General features: G+C 34.2%; 1 protein-coding gene across 3 annotated transcripts in view; it reads right to left on the reverse strand.

Moving 5' to 3' along the window:
- The window catches only part of LOC127976159 (NACHT, LRR and PYD domains-containing protein 3), a 579,287-nt gene that overhangs the window by 316,685 nt on the left and 242,456 nt on the right, over positions 1 to 20,146 (reverse strand). The window contains exons 3-5 of one of the 3 annotated variants that reach the window (XM_052580380.1): positions 15,733 to 15,903; positions 14,473 to 14,634; positions 13,520 to 13,693 (exon numbers count right to left, since the gene is read on the reverse strand). The exons of 1 other annotated variant lie outside the window; for it this stretch is intronic. In XM_052580380.1, the coding sequence (XP_052436340.1) occupies positions 13,520 to 13,693; positions 14,473 to 14,634; positions 15,733 to 15,903 (507 nt within the window). The remainder of the gene's footprint in view (positions 1 to 13,519; positions 13,694 to 14,472; positions 14,635 to 15,732; positions 15,904 to 20,146) is intronic. One more of the 3 variants, XM_052580369.1, reaches the window with a different exon arrangement.

The following is a 20,146-nucleotide window of genomic DNA, read 5'->3' on the forward strand; positions in this document are numbered from 1 at the left end:
CAAGCCTGTGCCCAGGCATGTGCACACAAAGACATCAAAGGGGGCTTGAGCGCCTGCCCTTTTTATTCCTGGAGAGAAAGTGCCCTTTTTTCTGGGGTGCTTTTTTTTTTTTTTTTTTGAAAAAAATAATATATATATTCCTGTTTGCGCACAGCTTCCCTGTCAAACAAATATATTTATTGAAGAATAGTATATCTAAATATCAGGTCAGGAGTTCTGAAGCACTCATTGACCCACAACCCCCCCCCCCCCCCCTTCCCCCCTTGCGCGCAGCGGCGCACATCGACGCACATCGGCACACATCAGATACACAGACACACACCTGCAGGCAGCAGCAGCCCCTCCCAGCAGTGTTTTTCTTGGCTTGTGCTGAGGTGAGTGGAGCTGGTGATGAACAAAAGATTAAAATACCAGTGCCTCGAATAATGCTCGAATTTACTGCTGATTAGCCAAAGGCAAATATAACTTAGTTAACCTGTGTTTTGCTAGCATGCATGCCTCATGAGCGACTAGAGCTGTGTAAGGGATAATCGCTATACATTATCCTCCTGCTTATTACATGGCTACCTACCAAATAAATAAATAATTTGACACAAAATATTAAAAGGGAGTTTATTGATTTAAACCCGATTGTATTGCTTCCGCTAAAAAAAATAGTACGCTCCGTCTCTATGGTTAGAATCCTGTGAGTCCATAGCAACGCTCTGTTTTTCATGGCAACGGTCTGTTATACTCCGCACAACGGTCTGTTATCAAGAAATAACAGACCGCATTCTACATTGGAGATCAACCAAGCCATGTAATAAAATTAGTTAATAAAATAAGAACGTCCCCAGTTAGTTAATGACTTACATCAAGAGTCTTTCCCCCTGAAATTTAGAAATCTAAATTGGTGAATCTAGAAGACATCTACAGATGCAAACAGATGGAGGATAGGCTACATGTAGTAAAATGTAGTAAATCTGAGTAACTACATCTGTACATTAATAAATAAAACTGAGTAGAAATAAGTTAACATTAAACATTAAAAATAACAATATTTATAAATTAACTTTTTATTTATTAACTTTTTTTTTGTATTTCCTCTAAACCTTTATAAAATAGTATTCAATACAACCACAAATACATACATGACATTGGCTTTTATTTAATTTTATTTAATTTTTACTCAATTATTTTGGTAAGTTTAATTTAAAAAATCAAGTAAGATTTTCAGAGATTTTATTAAGTTAATTAAGTTAAATATTTACTAAGCCACAAAATATTTTTTGAGTGTAGTAGGTTTAAAACAAACTCCATCTAAATGTGGATTTTGAAGGTTTTATTTGATGATGGTGATGATACAGTCCTCCCTCAAATGTGAAACTAAGTCCTTGTCAGTCACCATCAGTTATTGTGTATGTGTACATGCATAGCAATAATAATATTACTGTATTTGATTAAAACATTAAGGCAATTCAGTATTCTGATGCTTAGTTGTGTGAAGCTATAAAAAAGTTATTTTGCTTGTGAAACAAAAAGTATTTAAACAATTAATTTTAATCATGCTTGCAGTGCAGGGCCAGGCAGGCAGCATAATGCAAAGTTAACAAAATAGCAGCAACAACCCTCTATAATCTATAATAACCCTCTATAATAATTAAAATGATGTAGTGCCTTGTGCAAAAAAATAAACAAATTATTAGTAAAACACACCCCTCTGCTTGATGCAGTTATTTTGGTTATTCTAAATATATACTTGAAACTAGTAGCATAGAAAATGTTTTCAAAACATGCACATTGTGGGATGGTTTCCTTTGCTGCTCTATAAACCTAGTGAATACTAAGGAGACCATGGTTTCTGTGTGAACTGATTATTTTGTAGATATCTTTTGAAAATTAGAGTTTGAGGAAGATAAAATTAATTAACTTTTTTTAATTATTTTTTTAAAAAAGGAAGTCAGTGTTGCATTAATGTGCATTATTATTTATATTATATTAATTATGCGTTATATTATTCAAAAGAAATTGTGGTTTACTTTGCATCGGAACATTAAAAGTGGTAGCCTATTTTAGGGGGGTAGGCTACATGGATTAATATGCAAAATGTCAATATTTTAATATATCATGCCTATATTTTAATTTATATTTAAATATAAATATATTTTTTCCTTTAATAAAACAACATGCATTTTTGTTATTCATTACCTGTCCTTTATTTTGACATAACTTATTGGGAAAAATACATTTGTATTTAAACTGATTAAGAAATTGTTGCATATTTAAATGTGAAGCACTGTATAATTTCGTTCCCATTATTTAGGCCTAATTTGCCTAAAACAATAAACGAATAAAATTAAACCGGCACGATTAAATCTTTGAAACTCTAAAGAATTAATAAAACGTCCTCACGATTAAACTCAAGTTCTCTCATTATAATCAACAACATTCACACGATGTAAAAAAAAAAAAAGCTTTAGTAATTGACAACTTAAGTGATTTAAAAGGGAACCTTCTTTACTTACTTTTAAAGTAGGGTAATATCATATGGCCAAAAAAAAAAAAATCTGATTTATGATTTAAACCGATTTTTAAATCAATAGTCAAATGACGAAGAAATTTTACAAAACAAGTTTTAATATAGTTCTTTATCATTCATTTAGCAGTCAAATTTATAACTGCAACAAGATGATTAAAAAAAACTGTACTGTTATACCTAAATGCTGGAAATAACTTTATTTTATTTATTTATTTATTTATTTTTAATACTAGCCCATCATGCATCTAACCATCCACACAGCTTTAAGAGCTGTTCAGATTAAAACTGGCAGGTCCGCAGTGAGTCAGTGTCATGGACGGAGGACCTGTTAATATATTTTCTAGTTTATATTTCCATCTCATTATGCCACTGGTTTAGAATTTTTTTATTTTTTTTTTTAGAACTTTTTTGTAAATAGAGCAGAAACTTTCTGTGTGTCTACACTGGATGCGAATGTTGTCATCTGTGCCCCACAGCGAAAAGTGTGTCTAAACTTGATGACATCACACTATAGTGTCAAATCATCTGAACACAGTGTCAGAACATTTCATCATAAACAGAACGAGCATCAGTTCACTGATGGGGATCGTGTCCAGTGTGTCATGATTCTGCCCTCGTGTCCTTGATTTTTCCTAGTCTTGAGGCAGGATCATGACAGACCCGTGTTTTGTGTACAAGCGCATGGCCTTGTCTTTGGGCCATGTGCTTGTGTTGTCTCGTTCCCTTGCCCCGCCCCCCTTGTTATCCTAGTCGTGTCGTGATTGTTCTATCTGTAACACCTGTCGTGTCTTAATTGTTCCCCCTATTTAGATCTCCTAGTGTGCTCTGTCCTGCGTCGGTTCATTGTGTTTCTCAGATGTGTTCCACACTTGTGACTGTGATTGTATCCTGTATACCGTGAGTGTTTGTTTATAGTTAGTGTTTAGTGTCTTTATCTGGTCAGCCCTGTCTTGTTTGGTTATTTAGTCCTTACCCTAGGTATTGTTTTCCCCCTCGTGGGTTTTTGTTTTCCCTTTTTGTCAAATAAATCCTGTGTGTACCCGATTCCTGTCTGCACCTGAGTTCCTCCCTTACCAATACCTGACACAGTGTATCCATCACTGGGTTCTGCTGTCTTTTGTTGGATCATTCCACTTGTGTCCGGTGTAGATCTGGCGTGCATTTTTTATTGTTTTATTTTACAGCCCTGCTTGTTTTAATGTTGTTATTAAATATCTGTATTGACTGCATGGTCATATAATCGAATTATTTACTGCCATGCAACCTATAAAAGTAAAGCTTGGCGAGTCGATGAACGAGCATTGCTGCAGGTTGATTTTTGGCTGATGTGCTGTGCTTGTGTTTGCGCGGTCGTCTTCGTTTCGTCAGGTGAAACATCTCTCTCACTTCGCAGCAGAGTCTTTGAGCAGCAACAACTTCCCCTCCGCGCGCAATGATACCAGAAACACGCTTCGCCTTCACTCCGTGGATAAAGTATTTCAGTATGTTTGAAATGTTATGTTCATAACATAGCATATAAAATAATAATAATAATTAAAAAAATAACGAGAGTTTCAAAGTGACTTAAGCTATGTGTAAACTTTTTTCCTTATAATACATGCCAAACTAATAACATTGCAAGCATTACATCTTTAATTGCTGCTTTCTGCTGTGAAAATTTTGTTTGTGACGAAAATAACTTCTTTGTCAGTTATTTTATCTAAACAGATCGATTAACTTCTTCAAGATTTCAAAATCAGATAGCATGCTGATAATGTAGCAGCACTGTAAGATTACATTTGTTTGAACGCATTATTGCAAAAGCGATTGAGTGTGAATCTGTTTAAATCATGCTTTAACCCGAAAATAATCAGTAAAAGAAACAGACAAACTCTTAACATCCCGCTCGACTCTTGCAGTCATTGTAACCTTCTGATCAAGCTAAATATGTTTAACATGAATTCTTGCTGAATATGCAGTTATATGGCTGTTGGCATGAATTTTATACTCGTGATGGAGCGCTCTTGGAGCGGGTGAAAACCACGACGCTCATATTAAAGTGTTTGTGCAAAAATTATTAATGTGCATTGATGACAGGGAGGCGCCTTCTCATCACTTAAATTTTTACATGATAATGAATGTATAATTTTTTAATTAACATAATATCGTGGTGTCTCACATACATAAAAATATATCTACAGAAAGCTTGAAATGTTTTAAAACAAAAACGAATTGTGTAATATGTGAATGTTGCATTTCTCTCGTCGGAGAGAGCCAGCACTCTGAATATAACCAAAACAACAGTCCTATATAAACCGGTTCAGCAAGTGAAAGCCTCATAAGACACTCTCCATATGAAATAACAATTCACACCTTTATCTCGACAAGCAATGCATAACTACCCAAAACCCAACCCCCTCCAGCTGAACAGAATTCGGTCTGTGTTTTGGCTCTGAGGAACGATGTGTTACTGGGCTGAAACATGCCTGCACTCAGCAGCACTACTCTTTGTATTCATAATTTTCTCACAGCCCATATTATTATTTTCACAAGACCATAATGATAATAACAAATCATCAATTAATAATTAATCATAATTTTCGAAAATCATTGTTATTTGTGATCGTGTATTGTTGCGGAAGGCTTTAAGACCAAGCGGAATCCTCTGTTCCCGCCTCACAGCACGTGGGTCTCCGAGGCTTCACTGTCTGCGGTTTGACTTTACTGAATCAGATTGAGGCCAATACAACTTATTGATCATGAGCCCAACATTTAGCAAGGCAGGAAAACATTCATTCTAACAGAAGGAGGACCTATTTCACTGAGCTAATGCTGTTAGAGAGAGAGATAGAGAGAGAGAGAGAGAGAGAGAGAGAGAGAGAGAGAAACGAGTCTAGGGCTATTCTTAAACTTGGAGCTCATTATATTGAAGTACAAATCCAAACACCAGAAACGTTATGCATTTTATTTACAAAAGAATTGCTTTATTGGCTAATGTTTCATAAACCTTCAGTTGTTATGCTCTAAAATCCATGCCATTATTAATTTCACAGTATTTTTACCACCTAAATGACTAATCTTTAAAGTCACAATTCTATAATGGTCAAAATTACTCAGGCCAATGGTATTTTTTAATGACATTATTTTATTATTTTTTTATTTATTTTTTTGAATAATTGTAGCCTACATAAATAGGTAAAGCAAAACAAATATTCGGATTGTCCCTTATTTTTTCCCTTGTTTTCTTAAAGAATAAACATGTATTTCTTGCAAGAATAAACATGATAACATATTATTAATTAATAAAAAAATTATTTAAGCAATTAAACCTTTTTTTAAAAAAAACTTGAATTTAAATAGGCTACTATTAAACTAACTTTAAATTCTCAAGGAGTTTATAAGTAAAAAAAACTTCTAAATGATTATGATAATTCGATTTTTTTTAAATGAACAATTCCTGTATAAAATGGGACAGCAACCTAGTGGTTCTCAACCTTTTTTTCCAGTGGGCAGCACTATGGTCTAAGTGCAAGTCGCATATAATTTACATATTACGTCAGCAATACAAACCAACCTGATTTATAATAATATAGCCTAACTTTTATGATATATAATCTATTACATTCATTGAAATAAACAATTTTACTCCCCATAAAATAAAACACGTGATGCTGTCGGGAGCTGACCAATTTTGTGAGATTCAGCTTGAAAGGAGTAACAGCACAAAGAAGTTGCGATTGTAACGCCTGTGTTATACTTTCCACATGAGCAATCCGGACGCAGAAGTGAAGTGAATGTAATGAACAAAGTCATTTTCAGATGCAATGAAAAAAAAAAAAAAAACCCTGGTTAGCCTAGATTAGTCCCAGGCTCTGTTCTGAAGTAAAATAATTATAATTACTGTTAACCAAGAGTAACAAATTTTAGCGGATTAATCGCCTATTTTCATTTGCTGAATGTTTCTTTATTTTTTATTTTTTAAACACGCTAAAAAATAAATTAAGTTTGTCAGAGGAAAAAAATATATGAGTAGTGTATACGTTTCATTTTAACGGATTAATCACCTATTTTCATTTGCTGCATGTTTTTTTTTAAACACGCTAAAAAGTTTGTGAGAGGAAAAAAATAGGCTAATATTTTACAACAAATCCTTTAAATTTAACAAATTTATCAGAACAAAACAATAATTAAAAATATATAATTCTAATGGATAAATATAATTGCAGTATATAATAATATAGGCTTAGTAATAAAAAAATAATAATAATAATTTAAAGCTAAGCATAAGGTAAGGTTGGGCTCGGAAGAAATCCAAACATTTCCATATTCTTGATGTTGCCCATTTGAAGCTTAACTATTATTCATGAGGTAAATAGGCTGTGTGCATTTCAGTATTGATGGAAAAAAAATCATAATTAACAATATGTCAAAGTGCTCACGCCAAATGTCTGGTGAACGACTGCTGTTTCCAGTGAATATGTGCGCGAGGCACCAGCGACCAAACAGCTGAAACAAATAATACTTAATTTTTGGTCACACATAAGGCAAAGTGTTGGTAGTTTGAAAAATCAAGAATAATAACAGAGTTAATGCTAATTATTGCTAAATGCTGGACCGTTCCCATTTCACTCTGCATATGGAACCTGAAGATTTTTTTAAAGCAAGAATGAACCAAAATGAAAATGATATGAAAACATTTAGCTTATATATATATATATATATATATATATATATATATATATATATATATATATATATATATATATATATATATTAGGGGTGTAACGATACGCGTATTCGTATTGAACCGTTCGGTTCGACGCTTTCGGTTCGGTACGCGGTACGCATTATGTATACCGAACGGTTCGTTGGAGTAATTAATTATATTTGAAAAAAAAAAAAAAAGAGAGAGAAAGAAATATAATGATATGCGTTCAACAAGGTAGCCCAATAACCCAAACAACGTAACAGGCAACGCCCCTGACACTCCCGAAGAAGAAAAAAACACCATCTTATATGTTTATGTTAGGCTACTCAGCAGGCGCTCGCTCACTCAGTACGCGCTGAAGGCTCGTTGCAAAATAGCCAATGCGTTTAACAGACTAGAAATGAGAAGATCCTCCAATAACCAACAGGTCTGGTGTTTGGGTGCACTTTGGATTCCCTTTAAGCTATAATGGTGATGGCAAGAGAGTGGTGGATAAAAAAACAACGGTATGTCGCATCTGCAACATGACAGGGTACACCAGCGGGATTACAAAAAAAAAAAAAAAAAAAAACAGCGGGAATATCTGGGATATATGCGTCAGTACTGTCTGGGAAAAGACGAAAAAAAGGAGAAACATGCACGCAGCAAACTATCCCTGCAGCATTTAGACACTATAGCTTACAGGGAATCCAACCCAAACACCAGACCTGTTGGTTATTTTAGGATCTTATATTTCTGGTCTGTTAAATGCATTAGACATTTTGCAACGAGCCTTCAGCGCGTGCTGAGTGAGCGAGCGCCTTAGGGGCCGTTCACATATCGTGCCTAAAAACGCATGGAAAACGCTAAGCGCGTCTTTCTCCTCCTTTCCAAAGCGCTCGGGCAGAAGCGCTCATGAGGCGTCTGTCTTTGCTAAGCAACAATGACGTGCTCTCTCCATGAGACGCGGAAATTTCAGCGAAGGATAAATGGATTTGCAGCTCTAAAAATCGCTTGCAGTAGCTCTGCTACTGAATTTATTTCAAAATTGCAATCCATATACAACTATGATCAGCTGTTCCTTCATCTTGGCTGAGCTCTCAACGTTGTTACGGGAAAGGATGAAGCTGATTGGTTGGTTCTTGTCACATGACCCGCGGTGCGCTTGCGGCATTCTGAAAAGTTGAGATGTTTTTACATTTTGCTGTATCTAAAACGTATCGAACCGAACCGAACCGAACCGTGACATCAGTGTATCGTATCGAACCGAACCGTGAATTTTGTGAACCGTTACACCCCTAATATATATATATATATATATATATATATATATATATATATATAGGCCTTATATTTATTTACTGTTTCATAAAAATAGCATACATATGATCCTTTGTGTAAAGGTCTTCTTTAAATTTTTGTTTAGTAGACTGTAGCCTAAGACTATCCTACATTTTAAAAATTAACAAATTGTAAAAAAATGTATGTTCCTTTTTTTTAAATGTTACAATGTTATATCATAATGTTATTGTTGTTTTACTTACTGCTATCTCATTTTATAATTACATTCATTTCGCAATCCGTCCCTTTGCGCCACCTGGCGCTAATTTCACAAATGATTTCAACACGCGACTGAATTACGCGGCGGTAAGGCCTAGATAGGCTGGCCACCTACTGTATGTACATGCGCAGTAACGTATTTGTATTTACCATAAATACAAGTGTACACCGTACTGACTGTCATTAATGCGCATATCCAGGTTCATTCACTTCCAGATGTTTGTAAGGTATGGTGGATATGAGATATTACTTTTGTTTTCTTAAAAATGTGTGTTTAAATTGCTTTTAATTGTAAGAATGCTTTGGTCATAACCATAGAGAGTGTCATTGCAAATGCGTGCGATTTCAAACATTTATGACATGTTTTATGATATAGTATTCGAATGCTGGTCTTTCAAAGTCTTATTTTGCCTAAAATGAACTATTAAAGATGTCTTAAAATAGAGCAGAAAGACTTTATTAATATAAGTAATACCATTGATGGTTGCATGCATTGCATAAAAATTATCATATTTGTAATCTTTTTCATTAACATTATCAAAGATTAATAGATACTGTAACACATGTATTGGTCATTGTTAGTTCATGTTAATTAATACACTAACTAGTGTTTACCAATGACACCTTATTGTAAAGTGTTACCTCTTAAATTGACTTTCATATGTCTCAAGACTTTTTGGGGACATTGTCAGTGAGAAGAAATTTGGAGAACAGACCCACTTCATGTGGCTAGAGTACTGTAATTATCTGTTTTTTTCTTTCTCTGACAGACTGTATAGCACTCAACTGTAAAATTTAAAAAAAAAAAAAAAAAAAAAAAAACTTCAATCTTTCAGGCCATGCTTTCTCAAGCCAATCCATCCTAAATTTTGACTTGACAAACTTTATTAATTTAGTTGATGTTAATGCTGGTTATAAATTACATCTCTTAGGTAGTTTACAGACAAAGTAAACAACACTTTTTCTAACACAATGCTATAATATATTTAAAAATACATTTAAAATATTTTCCTTGTATGGCTCTTCTGCCTTTCTTCAAAATGATTTAATTTTGCTTTAGTATTGTTTGTTCCTTTATGTAAATTAGGTGTCGTGAACTGGAGTGCATTGTCTGAACAATACAACTAGAGTTCCAGGTGTCAAGGTCTCTGACCCAGTGCCTCCAGTGCAGTGAGATATTTAAAGACTGTCAAACTGGCTGTGTGGGTTTTATTCATTCAAAGAATTTGATGGCTACTGCTTGGCTTATTGTTTTATCAGTGATGGAGGTGAATTTCAGATTTTTTTTTCTTGTGTCATGTCTATAGTCTTAATCTATATTTGTATATACAATTATATTTTCTGTTTTGTTCTTTGAAATAAATAAAAAAAGATCCCTGTCGTCAGTTTGTTTTCTTTGGAGGCACCATGCATAAAATGGGATGCAGACACTGAAAATATACTGTATGTAGTCAACTGAACTTAAAACTACTTTACTGGCTTAAATGTTTCACATGCAGAATTGCCAAAGCAAAAGAAAAAATGTCCAAATTTATAGTTAATAAATAAACAAGAACCATAGCAAAGGAAAGATTAAAATAAGTAAGGCAGTGGCTATTTACACTAAGTGCAAATGGCTATAGATTATATTTATACTTTGTGAAAATAGCAGGATTTTCTGCTATTTATATTACTTATTGCAAATAGTGGCAATTATCTGGACCTCAGTATTGTAGTACATTATAAAACAGTATGCAATAGGAGTGTAAATTATAATTTTAATTCAAATTATTAAATGGATGCCACCATATTAGGAAAATAAAGCCCTCCCTCACAACTTTTTGATTATTTCCTTCGCTTTTATTTAAAATAACTGCTTTTCTGATGTGATTTGAAATTTGAAAAGGGAGAAAAAAAAACTGTTAAAAGGCAGATTCGTACCCGTATCGATTGCATCAAATTGTGAACAACACACGTTTTACCATCTGCACCATTAGAGCTGATGACTGTACTTTATCTGTTGTAATTTTGACTAGCTCAATTAGAAATATATAAGGTGCCATTAAAGTGCAATATTACAATATACACAGTGAAGTAAAGTGCATCAGAATGTTAATATATTGTAAGTAAGAAAGATACTACACAGATATTACAGAATAAACTTTAATTTTGTATAATTTTACCTCAGATGAAACATGGTTAAAATAATCAATATGGGCTGTTTTTAACTGTTGTTTTCCCGCATATTTTACAATTTATTTAGAATATATTTAATTATCCCACAACATAATTTAATATCCACTTGGGGGAGCAGTTAAACAGTTTATTAGGAACAATCAAAGCTGACTTTCAAACAATTTTTTGGCATCATTAGTCCAGTCACACAATCCTTCAGAAATCCTTTTAACAATCTTATTTTCCACAAAAAAACTAACATTTATTGTTATTATTATTATCATCATTATAATTATTATTATTAATTATGAAAAGAGCTGAGAATATTTCTCAGGTTTTTTAGGGGGGATAAATTAAAAGAACACCATTTTTTGTTACATTTGTTACAGTTACATCTATTTGTTACATTTATATTATTTACATCAAGCTTCTGAATTGTAAAGTATTGTATATTGTTACTGAAACTTCATAATGTATCACTTGATTATACATTTAGTGAGGAATTATAGTTTGGAAAAAGTCTTTGGAAAAAGTCTAACTAGTAAAATGTTTACACGTTATGTGGAAACTAGTACAAGTATATAAATAAATAAAAAGAGACTTACTCATGTTTATGAACTCTGCTGAATAAAGTGCTTCATTCTTTTTTTCTGAGGAAATCCAAATCTCAAATCCTCAACCACATCACATCTTTTTGGGGTAATTTATGTCTCATTCCTCTCATTGCGAAGCAAACAGTAAAATAAAAAAAACTTGAAGAACAGTCTCACTGCTTTTTCTTCTGTGTGGGCGTATTCAAGCCGCGCGCTTCAGTTTGAATCTGAATAGAGCGTTCAGCACGGAGGCGTGGTCACATTAAATATAATGAAGGGAGACGTGAAAAACGGACATTGCGTTGTTTTCATATGGATTACTTTATCATAGAATATCTGTTTTCGGCGGCACTTCTTTAGTTTAAAAGTAGACATGCCAAGCTTTCTATAGATATCTCTCTCGTGTATCTTCGTTGAGTATTCAGGGAGTTACAGTTCATTTTAATGACGTGTTTGTAAATTAAGATCAGCGCAGACAAAGGCTGCAGACAGCGCAACTTGTTTGTTATCTTTATTTTATAAGTTTTGTTGTTATTATGTCTTTATCCAAAAAAAGTAGACCCTTTACAGATTCGATTGATGTATTGCTCTTATCTGTACGATTAAAACTGAAAGTGTAATTTAAGTTGTTTTAGGGGTTATCAGGAGAAAATGACTCAAAACGCGTATCCGCGTATTCATGTATTCGACTCCAGAGGGTTAATGTTTGATGAAGAGAAAGAGAGGAAATTCTTGATTTTTCATTTTGTTTGAACAAATGATTTCACAGATTTCAGTATAAAATTAAAAAACAAAATTATCGGAAGATACCTTGATTCTTTACCTGGATTGTTTTATTTTTTTAATATCAATTATTTTCTCGTCCAATTTTGAGGAGTAGAGACACTGCCTGCCTTGCCTCCTCGAAGGAAATGCTCCTGGTTGAGCAAAAATTATGCATAAACACATAGAATGGGGCAAATGTGCGTGTCATTTGCTGACAGGAAGGCTACAGAACTCAACAGACATAATCTAGACTGCAACAAGAACATTAAGAATTCTGATGACATGCTATTTAAAATAGAACTTAATAAAATGTTTACTTTGTCCTAATAAAGTAGCCCTAAAGTTTCATTTCAAACTGTAGTTTTTTAAAAAAAAAATTACATTTATGCACAGTTGACTACATTGTCAAATATTTAGGTTCTCTATTTCAACAGACTTGTCAGTTTACTTTATTTATTAATAACATTGTTGTTGTTGTAAAGATACAATTAATGTTTTTATTATTGTGATATGAAAATCACAATAATAACATTTAAAAAAATAAGTAAAACATTAATTTAATCTTAGTTCTGCATATTGGGGGAAGTCGTGGCCTAATGGTTAGAGGGTTGGACTCCCAATCGAAGGGTTGTGAGTTCTAGTCTCGGGCCGGACGGAATTGTAGGTGGGGGTAGTGCATGAACAGCTCTCTCTCCACCTTCAATACCACGACTGAGGTGCCCTTGAGCAAGGCATCTAACCCCCAACTGCTCCCCGGGCGCCGCAGCATAAATGGCTGCCCACTGCTCCGGGTGTGTGCTCACAGTGTGTGTGTGTGTTCACTGCTCTGTGTGTGTTCACTTCGGATGGGTTAAATGCAGAGCACAAATTCTGAGTATGGGTCACCATACTTGGCTGAATGTCACTTCACTTTCATTTCATTGGTTATCACATGCATAAACATACAAATAATCAGTAACAGTATCAGATTTTAAGATCAGCTCAGCTGGAATACCTCTGGGTTCAGTGTTTTTCTCAGTAGCAGTGTTGATGGAGCTGTCTCAGTAAAAGTTTTTGTTAATCTCCAAATCCCACAACATTTTTATAAATTAGTTATTAAAATAACCCCCTCAAAAATTTCAATAACTGTCTGGAACAAATCCAAATCAAAAGTCTTCAGACACAGTGGGATCTGCTGATATATTTTAAAAACCCAGGAGATCAGGACCAGAGCAGGGGGTATTTTTTATTTCATAGCTAAGTGAACCTTTATCTATTTTCTACCTCAGTATGTTGAGTTGACAGTGTGAACTCTTCAGTCCATCAGACAGAAGCTTCACTCCTGAATCTTGCAGGTCATTGTTACTCAGGTCCAGCTCTCTCAATGAGGAGTTAGATGATTGTAGACATGAAGACAAACTTTCACAGCACTGACCAGTGAGATTACAGCAATTAAGTCTATAACACAGGATGTAATATGGTTAAATTCAAGATTTAAGATTTCAGTATAAACGTTGATGAGAAAATTGCAAACCTTAACCTAATGTCTACCCTGAGTACTCTGATATAGTAGAACAGTGACTTTTTTATAATAAACTATACAATGAATTTGAAATCCCTTTTTATAAATAAATAATACTAATAAATAATAATAATAATAAATATATTTTATATTTTATATATTTTTAAAAGTACAATATTTAATTAAAATACTTTCACATTAATTATTTATTTTATATTTAAAATGTTACAAGTCCAAAATCAATAACTGACAGTCATCTACTAAATCCAGAAATCAGCTGCACTGAGCTGCTCTGCTTTATTTAGTTTCATGAGGTCCAACATTATTTCTTCTTATTTATACTGTGATCTCTGAGTTTGTATGTTTATTTTTATGTTGCTTCTTTTTCTGCATATATATGACCCAAAACATAATCTTTATCTTTATCTTAATCTTTATTACAATTTAATTATAGAGAAAAATGTTCCAGTGTTACATATCTGAGTAACAATGTTATCTAGGACTTGATGATAGTTTGAGTTCTTATTGTCTACTTTTAGGACTTTTGTGAAAATGTGATGATGTTTTGGCTCATATAGAAAACTTTCAAGCAGCACTGTATGTTTATATATGTGTTATATGCTGGGATCGTTCTGTACATATGAGTTTTAACTAACTTTATAGAGCACACACTTACAAACACATATGACAGGATGATTGTTAGTGTGGAACATACTTGAGTTTTTCCAGTCTGTAGTTTGGATCAGAGAACAGCTTGACTAATGATAATCCTGGGTGATTGTAGCTCAGATCTAGCTCTCTCAGGTGTGAGGGATTTGAACTCAGAGCTGAAGCCAGAAAACAACAGCCTTCCTCTGTCACCATACAGCCAGATAATCTGCAAACATACAAAAAAACACAAAAAAAAAAACACTCAACATCACATAAACTGATTCACACAGATTCCAATCAAATGATGACTGATCTCAGTAACCGCTTCTGTTCATCTCTATTCCAGACAAATGTAAAATTTGAGTAGATATAAGATACAACATATTCATAAGGTTAATCAGAACAGCAGACAAAGAAGCAAATATAAATCCAAAGTCGGTCCACAGGAGTATGATGTTATATTAAAAACACCCAAGAGATCTTGAACAGAGAAGACATTCAAAACAAATACTCAGAGTGCTGCTTTAATGTTTTCTTGTGCATTAATGGACAAATACACATTGTAAATTTGAACATTCAATCAATTTTGAAGCATTTAAGCTCAAGGAGGTTCAAATAACAACTCCATTTAGTGTGTTTTGTGCATGCAGTAAGTACACAGACACAACGCACAAGCCCCAATGTTTCTTTCCACATCTTCTTGCGCTTGAATGGACTAATACCTATGAAGTATGTCAAAATACCAATCTTGGCAAATATCCAGGTAAAGTCAATTATGTCTTCAGTGAATGTAAACAGTTGAGAAAGAAATTTAATCTGTGCAAATTGACAATGCCTAATTTACCAGCTGCTGCTATGTCCTTAATGTTAATGCAAAAAAGCCCCCACAGAGAATAACTGAATAAATAACTTTTCTAAATGGCACAAGCGTTAATCTATATTTGTCTTATACAGTGAAGAATATGCAATGCTATTTTTCTTTTGATTATTTAATTTCTGTACCTGAACACCAACAAATCTAAAAACCTTAAGCCTTGTTTGAATTTTATTTGAATTGAATTTTTTGTGTTATTGCTTATAATGTTTTATTTTATTTTTTTATTGACCGTTCACTTTTCTTTATATAATGTTTGAACTTTTAACTTGCTAGGCTAGTAGGTTTTAAAATTGTAATTGAGAATTGTAAAATTATAGCAGTTTCTGAAATGTTGAAATAAACTTTTGTTTTTTGTTTTTTGTGGCAGGGAAAGTAAAATGTTAATCACTGCTACAACCAGGCCAGTAGAAAAAAAAATCCTTAGTATTGAACCCTGATTTTTCTTACCTCAGTATGTTGAGTTGACAGTGTGAACTCTTCAGTCCATCAGACAGAATCTTCACTCCTGAATCCTGCAGGCCATTGTTACTCAGGTCCAGCTCTCTCAGTGAGTACGATGATTGAAGAGATGAAGACAAACTTTCACAGCACTGATCAGTGAGATAACAGTCAGCAAGGCTATAACACAGGATGAAATATTGTTAAATAAAGATGAGATCAGAAAGCACTGATAAGCACTGAGCCTGGTTTCTCCCAAAGATTTATTTATTTATTTTTTCTCCATTTCTGTCACAGATGGAGTTTTGGTTCTTTGTCGGTTAATTTTTAGTGATTTCAAATTGATTGCACAGATACTATTTGAACAGAACTGTACGATGACACCACTGAATTCAATGAAGAACTGCCATTAACTGAAATTGAGTGTTTACTGTTGTCCTTTTGCATTATGGACACTATTTCCGATTTAATACTGTAAAGATGCTTTGACAATCTGTATTGTTAAAAGCGCTATATAAACAAAAGGTGACCTGACTTAATGCTAAATCCCTTGTGACATTTGTGCTGGCTACTATATATACAGGCCACCAGGGCACCATACAGACTTAATCAAAGAATTAGCAAATTTTATAGTTATCAAAAGTTTTCAAGTTATTCAATTCAAAAATTTAATTGAATTCAGAACCTACTCATTGTCATAATTATACTTTAGATTTAACTTTAGCACATTAACATGATGTTAATGTCATTCAAATACTGCAACAGAGCAATGGTATCTCAGATAATTATCTTGTGTTGTGTATTCTCCATTTAGCTAAAGCTGCAAATTCAACTTCTTGTTACAAGAACCATCACTTCTACCAAAACATATTATTTTGTAAATCTTTAATTCTATCAACCAAAACATTCTTTTAAATAGACTAGAAATTTATGTTTGCATTAGGGGAATTGCATTTGCATGGTTCAACTCATACTTATCTAACCATCATCAATTTGTAAAAACTGAATGATGAGTTATCATATCAATCACAAGTACAGTATGGAGTCCCACAAGGCTCAGTACTAGGATCATTGCATTTCACCCTGTACATTTTACTCCTGGGAAATATCATCAGGAAACATGGTGTTACAGTAGCTTTCACTGTTATGCATTACAGTCCTTCACGTCCACTGCAATCTCAAAACTCTGGATAATGTCTAGAATATTAACTGTGGGCGGCAGATCCTTTTTCTATTTAGTGCCCAGGTTTTCTTCGGAAACCCAGAGTTTCTTTCCATCTCCTCGACTTTTTAAAGTGTAAGCGATGTTTAAATACTCCGTTCATTCACGCTGCAAAATTGTATTATGAAAGGTTTGTATTTTCAGGTTGTAAAATAAAAAAAAAAAAAAAGAGTACAAATATCTAATCATTCTTGAGTTAAGATGTATTTTCGATATATGAAGAAAAATTTAGTCTTGTTTTTCGGGGTATTTTCCTTTTAAGTGAATTTGATGTAAAACGTAAAATTGTTCACCATAGGGTAAGAAAAATAAACTTAATGCAAATGGAAATAAGAATATTTTAAATGTCTTACTCCATTGGCAGACATTTTTTAAAATAAGAAAAATGCACTTAAATTATCTTTTTTCCCCTTTGTGGAAACGAGGCTAAACACCTTGTTATTTTTTATTTAGGAAATTGTGCATCGCTCTCACACTCATTCTGAGAATGAGATGGTGTAACCACAGCAGTTAAAAAAACAAATATTATTCAACATTTATTATTGTTTTGGATTTTTGGACTTTTGTTTTTTAAAATTCTCCCAATATTGACCATCTCCCCTCTTTATCTGTAAGTGGTGCTGATGCAGGTTCGGGAGGTTTGGGAGCCTCCTTGTTGTCGACTGAGTAGTTAATTTTTTTTAATCTAAGAAATCTAACAGGTTGGATAAGAGAATACTTAATTATGTGAAAGGAGTGTTAGTGTTAAAGAGTGAACAGAATGAGAAGACATACGGATCCATTTGCAATCATTTAATTCAACAAAGGCATGGTCATTAACAGGTACGGTTCAAAATCACAGGAGACCGATATGAACAAGGCAAGACAAAAGAATGTTCCAAAGATGGGCATTGGTCAGCACAGCGGCAAACAGTATCCAGAAGGCTAGACAAGAGAATAATCCACACACTGTCTGGAGTCCTGAAGAGGGGCAAACAATATCCAAAATAGCAAGACCAGAGGGTAATCCAAAATACGGTCGCTGATCGAGACACAGGAAGGCAAAGCAATACTGGGACTAGACTAGACTTAGACAAGGCAACCAGGAAACAGGCTCCATAATGTAGCTATCTTTTTGATTTGATTTGATTTATTTGACAATATATTTAAAACAAGTACAATTAAGCCCAAAAGACCAATTCATACACATCTTTAAAAAGAAACTGTCGAGGATAAAATACACAAAAAAGCCATAGGCTTATTTCCATTGTGGTCCTCAGAATTTAAAAATGGACGAGCAGTTCATAATGGGAATGAGATCAAACAACACACATCATCATATAATACCTCAAACATCGTTAAAAAGACATTTTTTAACTTCTCTTCTAAAAAAAAACCTTCTTCTTGAATTTGTTTTAAGCAATCAGGCAATTCATTCCAAGCAACAGCGCTAGAATACAAAAACTAATTCTTCCCATTTAAACTCTTATACCGACACAAGTATATATAGTTTATCCTTGAAAAACTATGAATATCTCTTATGAAAACATAATAATCACACAAATACTTTGGAACATTTCTCTGTAATATTTTATAAACCATCATCAACTTAAGAAAAATTACCCTCTTGTCCACTTTTAAAAACCCTATTTCCCTAAAATGATTAGTATTTAAATGCATTTGTGGATGAAGACATAGAATAATTCTACACAACTTGTTCTGAGCAGTCTGTAATTTAATTTTCACTCGTTTCGTAGAGCCACTATACCAAAAAGTTGCTGCATAATCAAAATGTGTTTGCACTAATGCACCAGCTAACATTTTTAAGGTTTGAGTATCTAAGTAAGCAGCCTGTCTTCCTAAGAATTGTATTCGATTACATACTTTAGAATGAACTTGAACAGCCATACTCAGGGCCATTTGAAGGAATTTGGGGGCCCCAAGCAAAATGGACATAGAGGCCCCCCGACTCCCCGCACGCACCCAAAGCCTACAGGAACCACAGTATAGCCATACAGTTTAAGTTCACCCGCACTTTATATAAATAAAAAAAGGTTTACAGTGCAAATGCTGCTTGAAAAAAATAGTTTGGTGGGAATTCAATAGTGATTTGCACTGTTTTTTTTTTTCTTCTAATAATATGACAGCACACACTTATCAGTTTAAACTCTGGGCTGTGCAGGATATCAGCTATAATTATAATTAATGAAATGCTATTTCATGCATACTGAGTTTTTTACACTGTTAAAGAGTTGGATTCCCATGCTAAACATGGACAAAGTTTCAAAAATTAAGTTGTACCGGTTTGTCACAAGTTTCGGAAAGTTTTTTTCGAGTATGGCTCTGTGTGACGTTAGATGGAGCGGAATTTCCTTATATGGGTCCTGAGGGCACGTTTGCCGGAAGAGCGCGCGCTCCCGTATAGCAGAGCACTGAGAGCACAACAGGCATTCACTGATCAGAGCGATTCACTGATCAGAGCGAGAGCGTCGCGAAATGTCACAAAAGGAGTGCATTTTTGGTTGCCAGGGCAAGACAACCCTGCACAGATTACCAAAAAGAAAAAAAAAAAAGCATTAAGGGACCAGTGGATGGAGTTTATTTTTACAGAGCATCAACGGAGTTGTGCAAGTGTTTGTGTTTGTTCCCTGCATTTCGAAGATGCCTGTTTTACAAACAAGGCCCAGTTTGACGACGGATTTGCGTATCGTTTATTTGTTAAGGATGATGCAGTCCCAACGAAAAAGGGTCACGATCGTGTGTTGGAACCGCAGGCGGTGAGTAAAACTGCTTCAAATATCTCTGCCTCCTTGTTAGTGCGTCCCCTCCCATGCCGAGACCCGGGTTTGAGCCCAGCTCGGAGCGAGTCGTTGCTGCTGCTGCTCTCGTTCAGTTTCAGCATCTGGATCTGATTCTGGATCATAAATATACGCTGAATCTGACTGTAAGCCATGGTTTGTTTTGGATGATGGTTTTTTCCTCAAGGTAATGTCACAGCTTCCAAACGCTTTCAACGTCAAAAAAAATGAACATAATAAGCGAGTACACCATGAATCCATTTTCCAAACCGTGTTTTTAGCTTGTCCTGAATCACTAGGGTACACCTATAATAAGTGTTCATATTCGGACTATTTTAGATTGCTTCGGGGGTACCGCGGCGGAGTAACCCAGTACCTTTGTGATTCTTCATAGACATAAACAGAGAGAAGTAGCTCCGGCTAC

The sequence above is a fragment of the Carassius gibelio genome, chromosome B17 (assembly GCF_023724105.1).
Source record: "Carassius gibelio isolate Cgi1373 ecotype wild population from Czech Republic chromosome B17, carGib1.2-hapl.c, whole genome shotgun sequence".
Taxonomy (NCBI): domain Eukaryota; kingdom Metazoa; phylum Chordata; class Actinopteri; order Cypriniformes; family Cyprinidae; genus Carassius; species Carassius gibelio.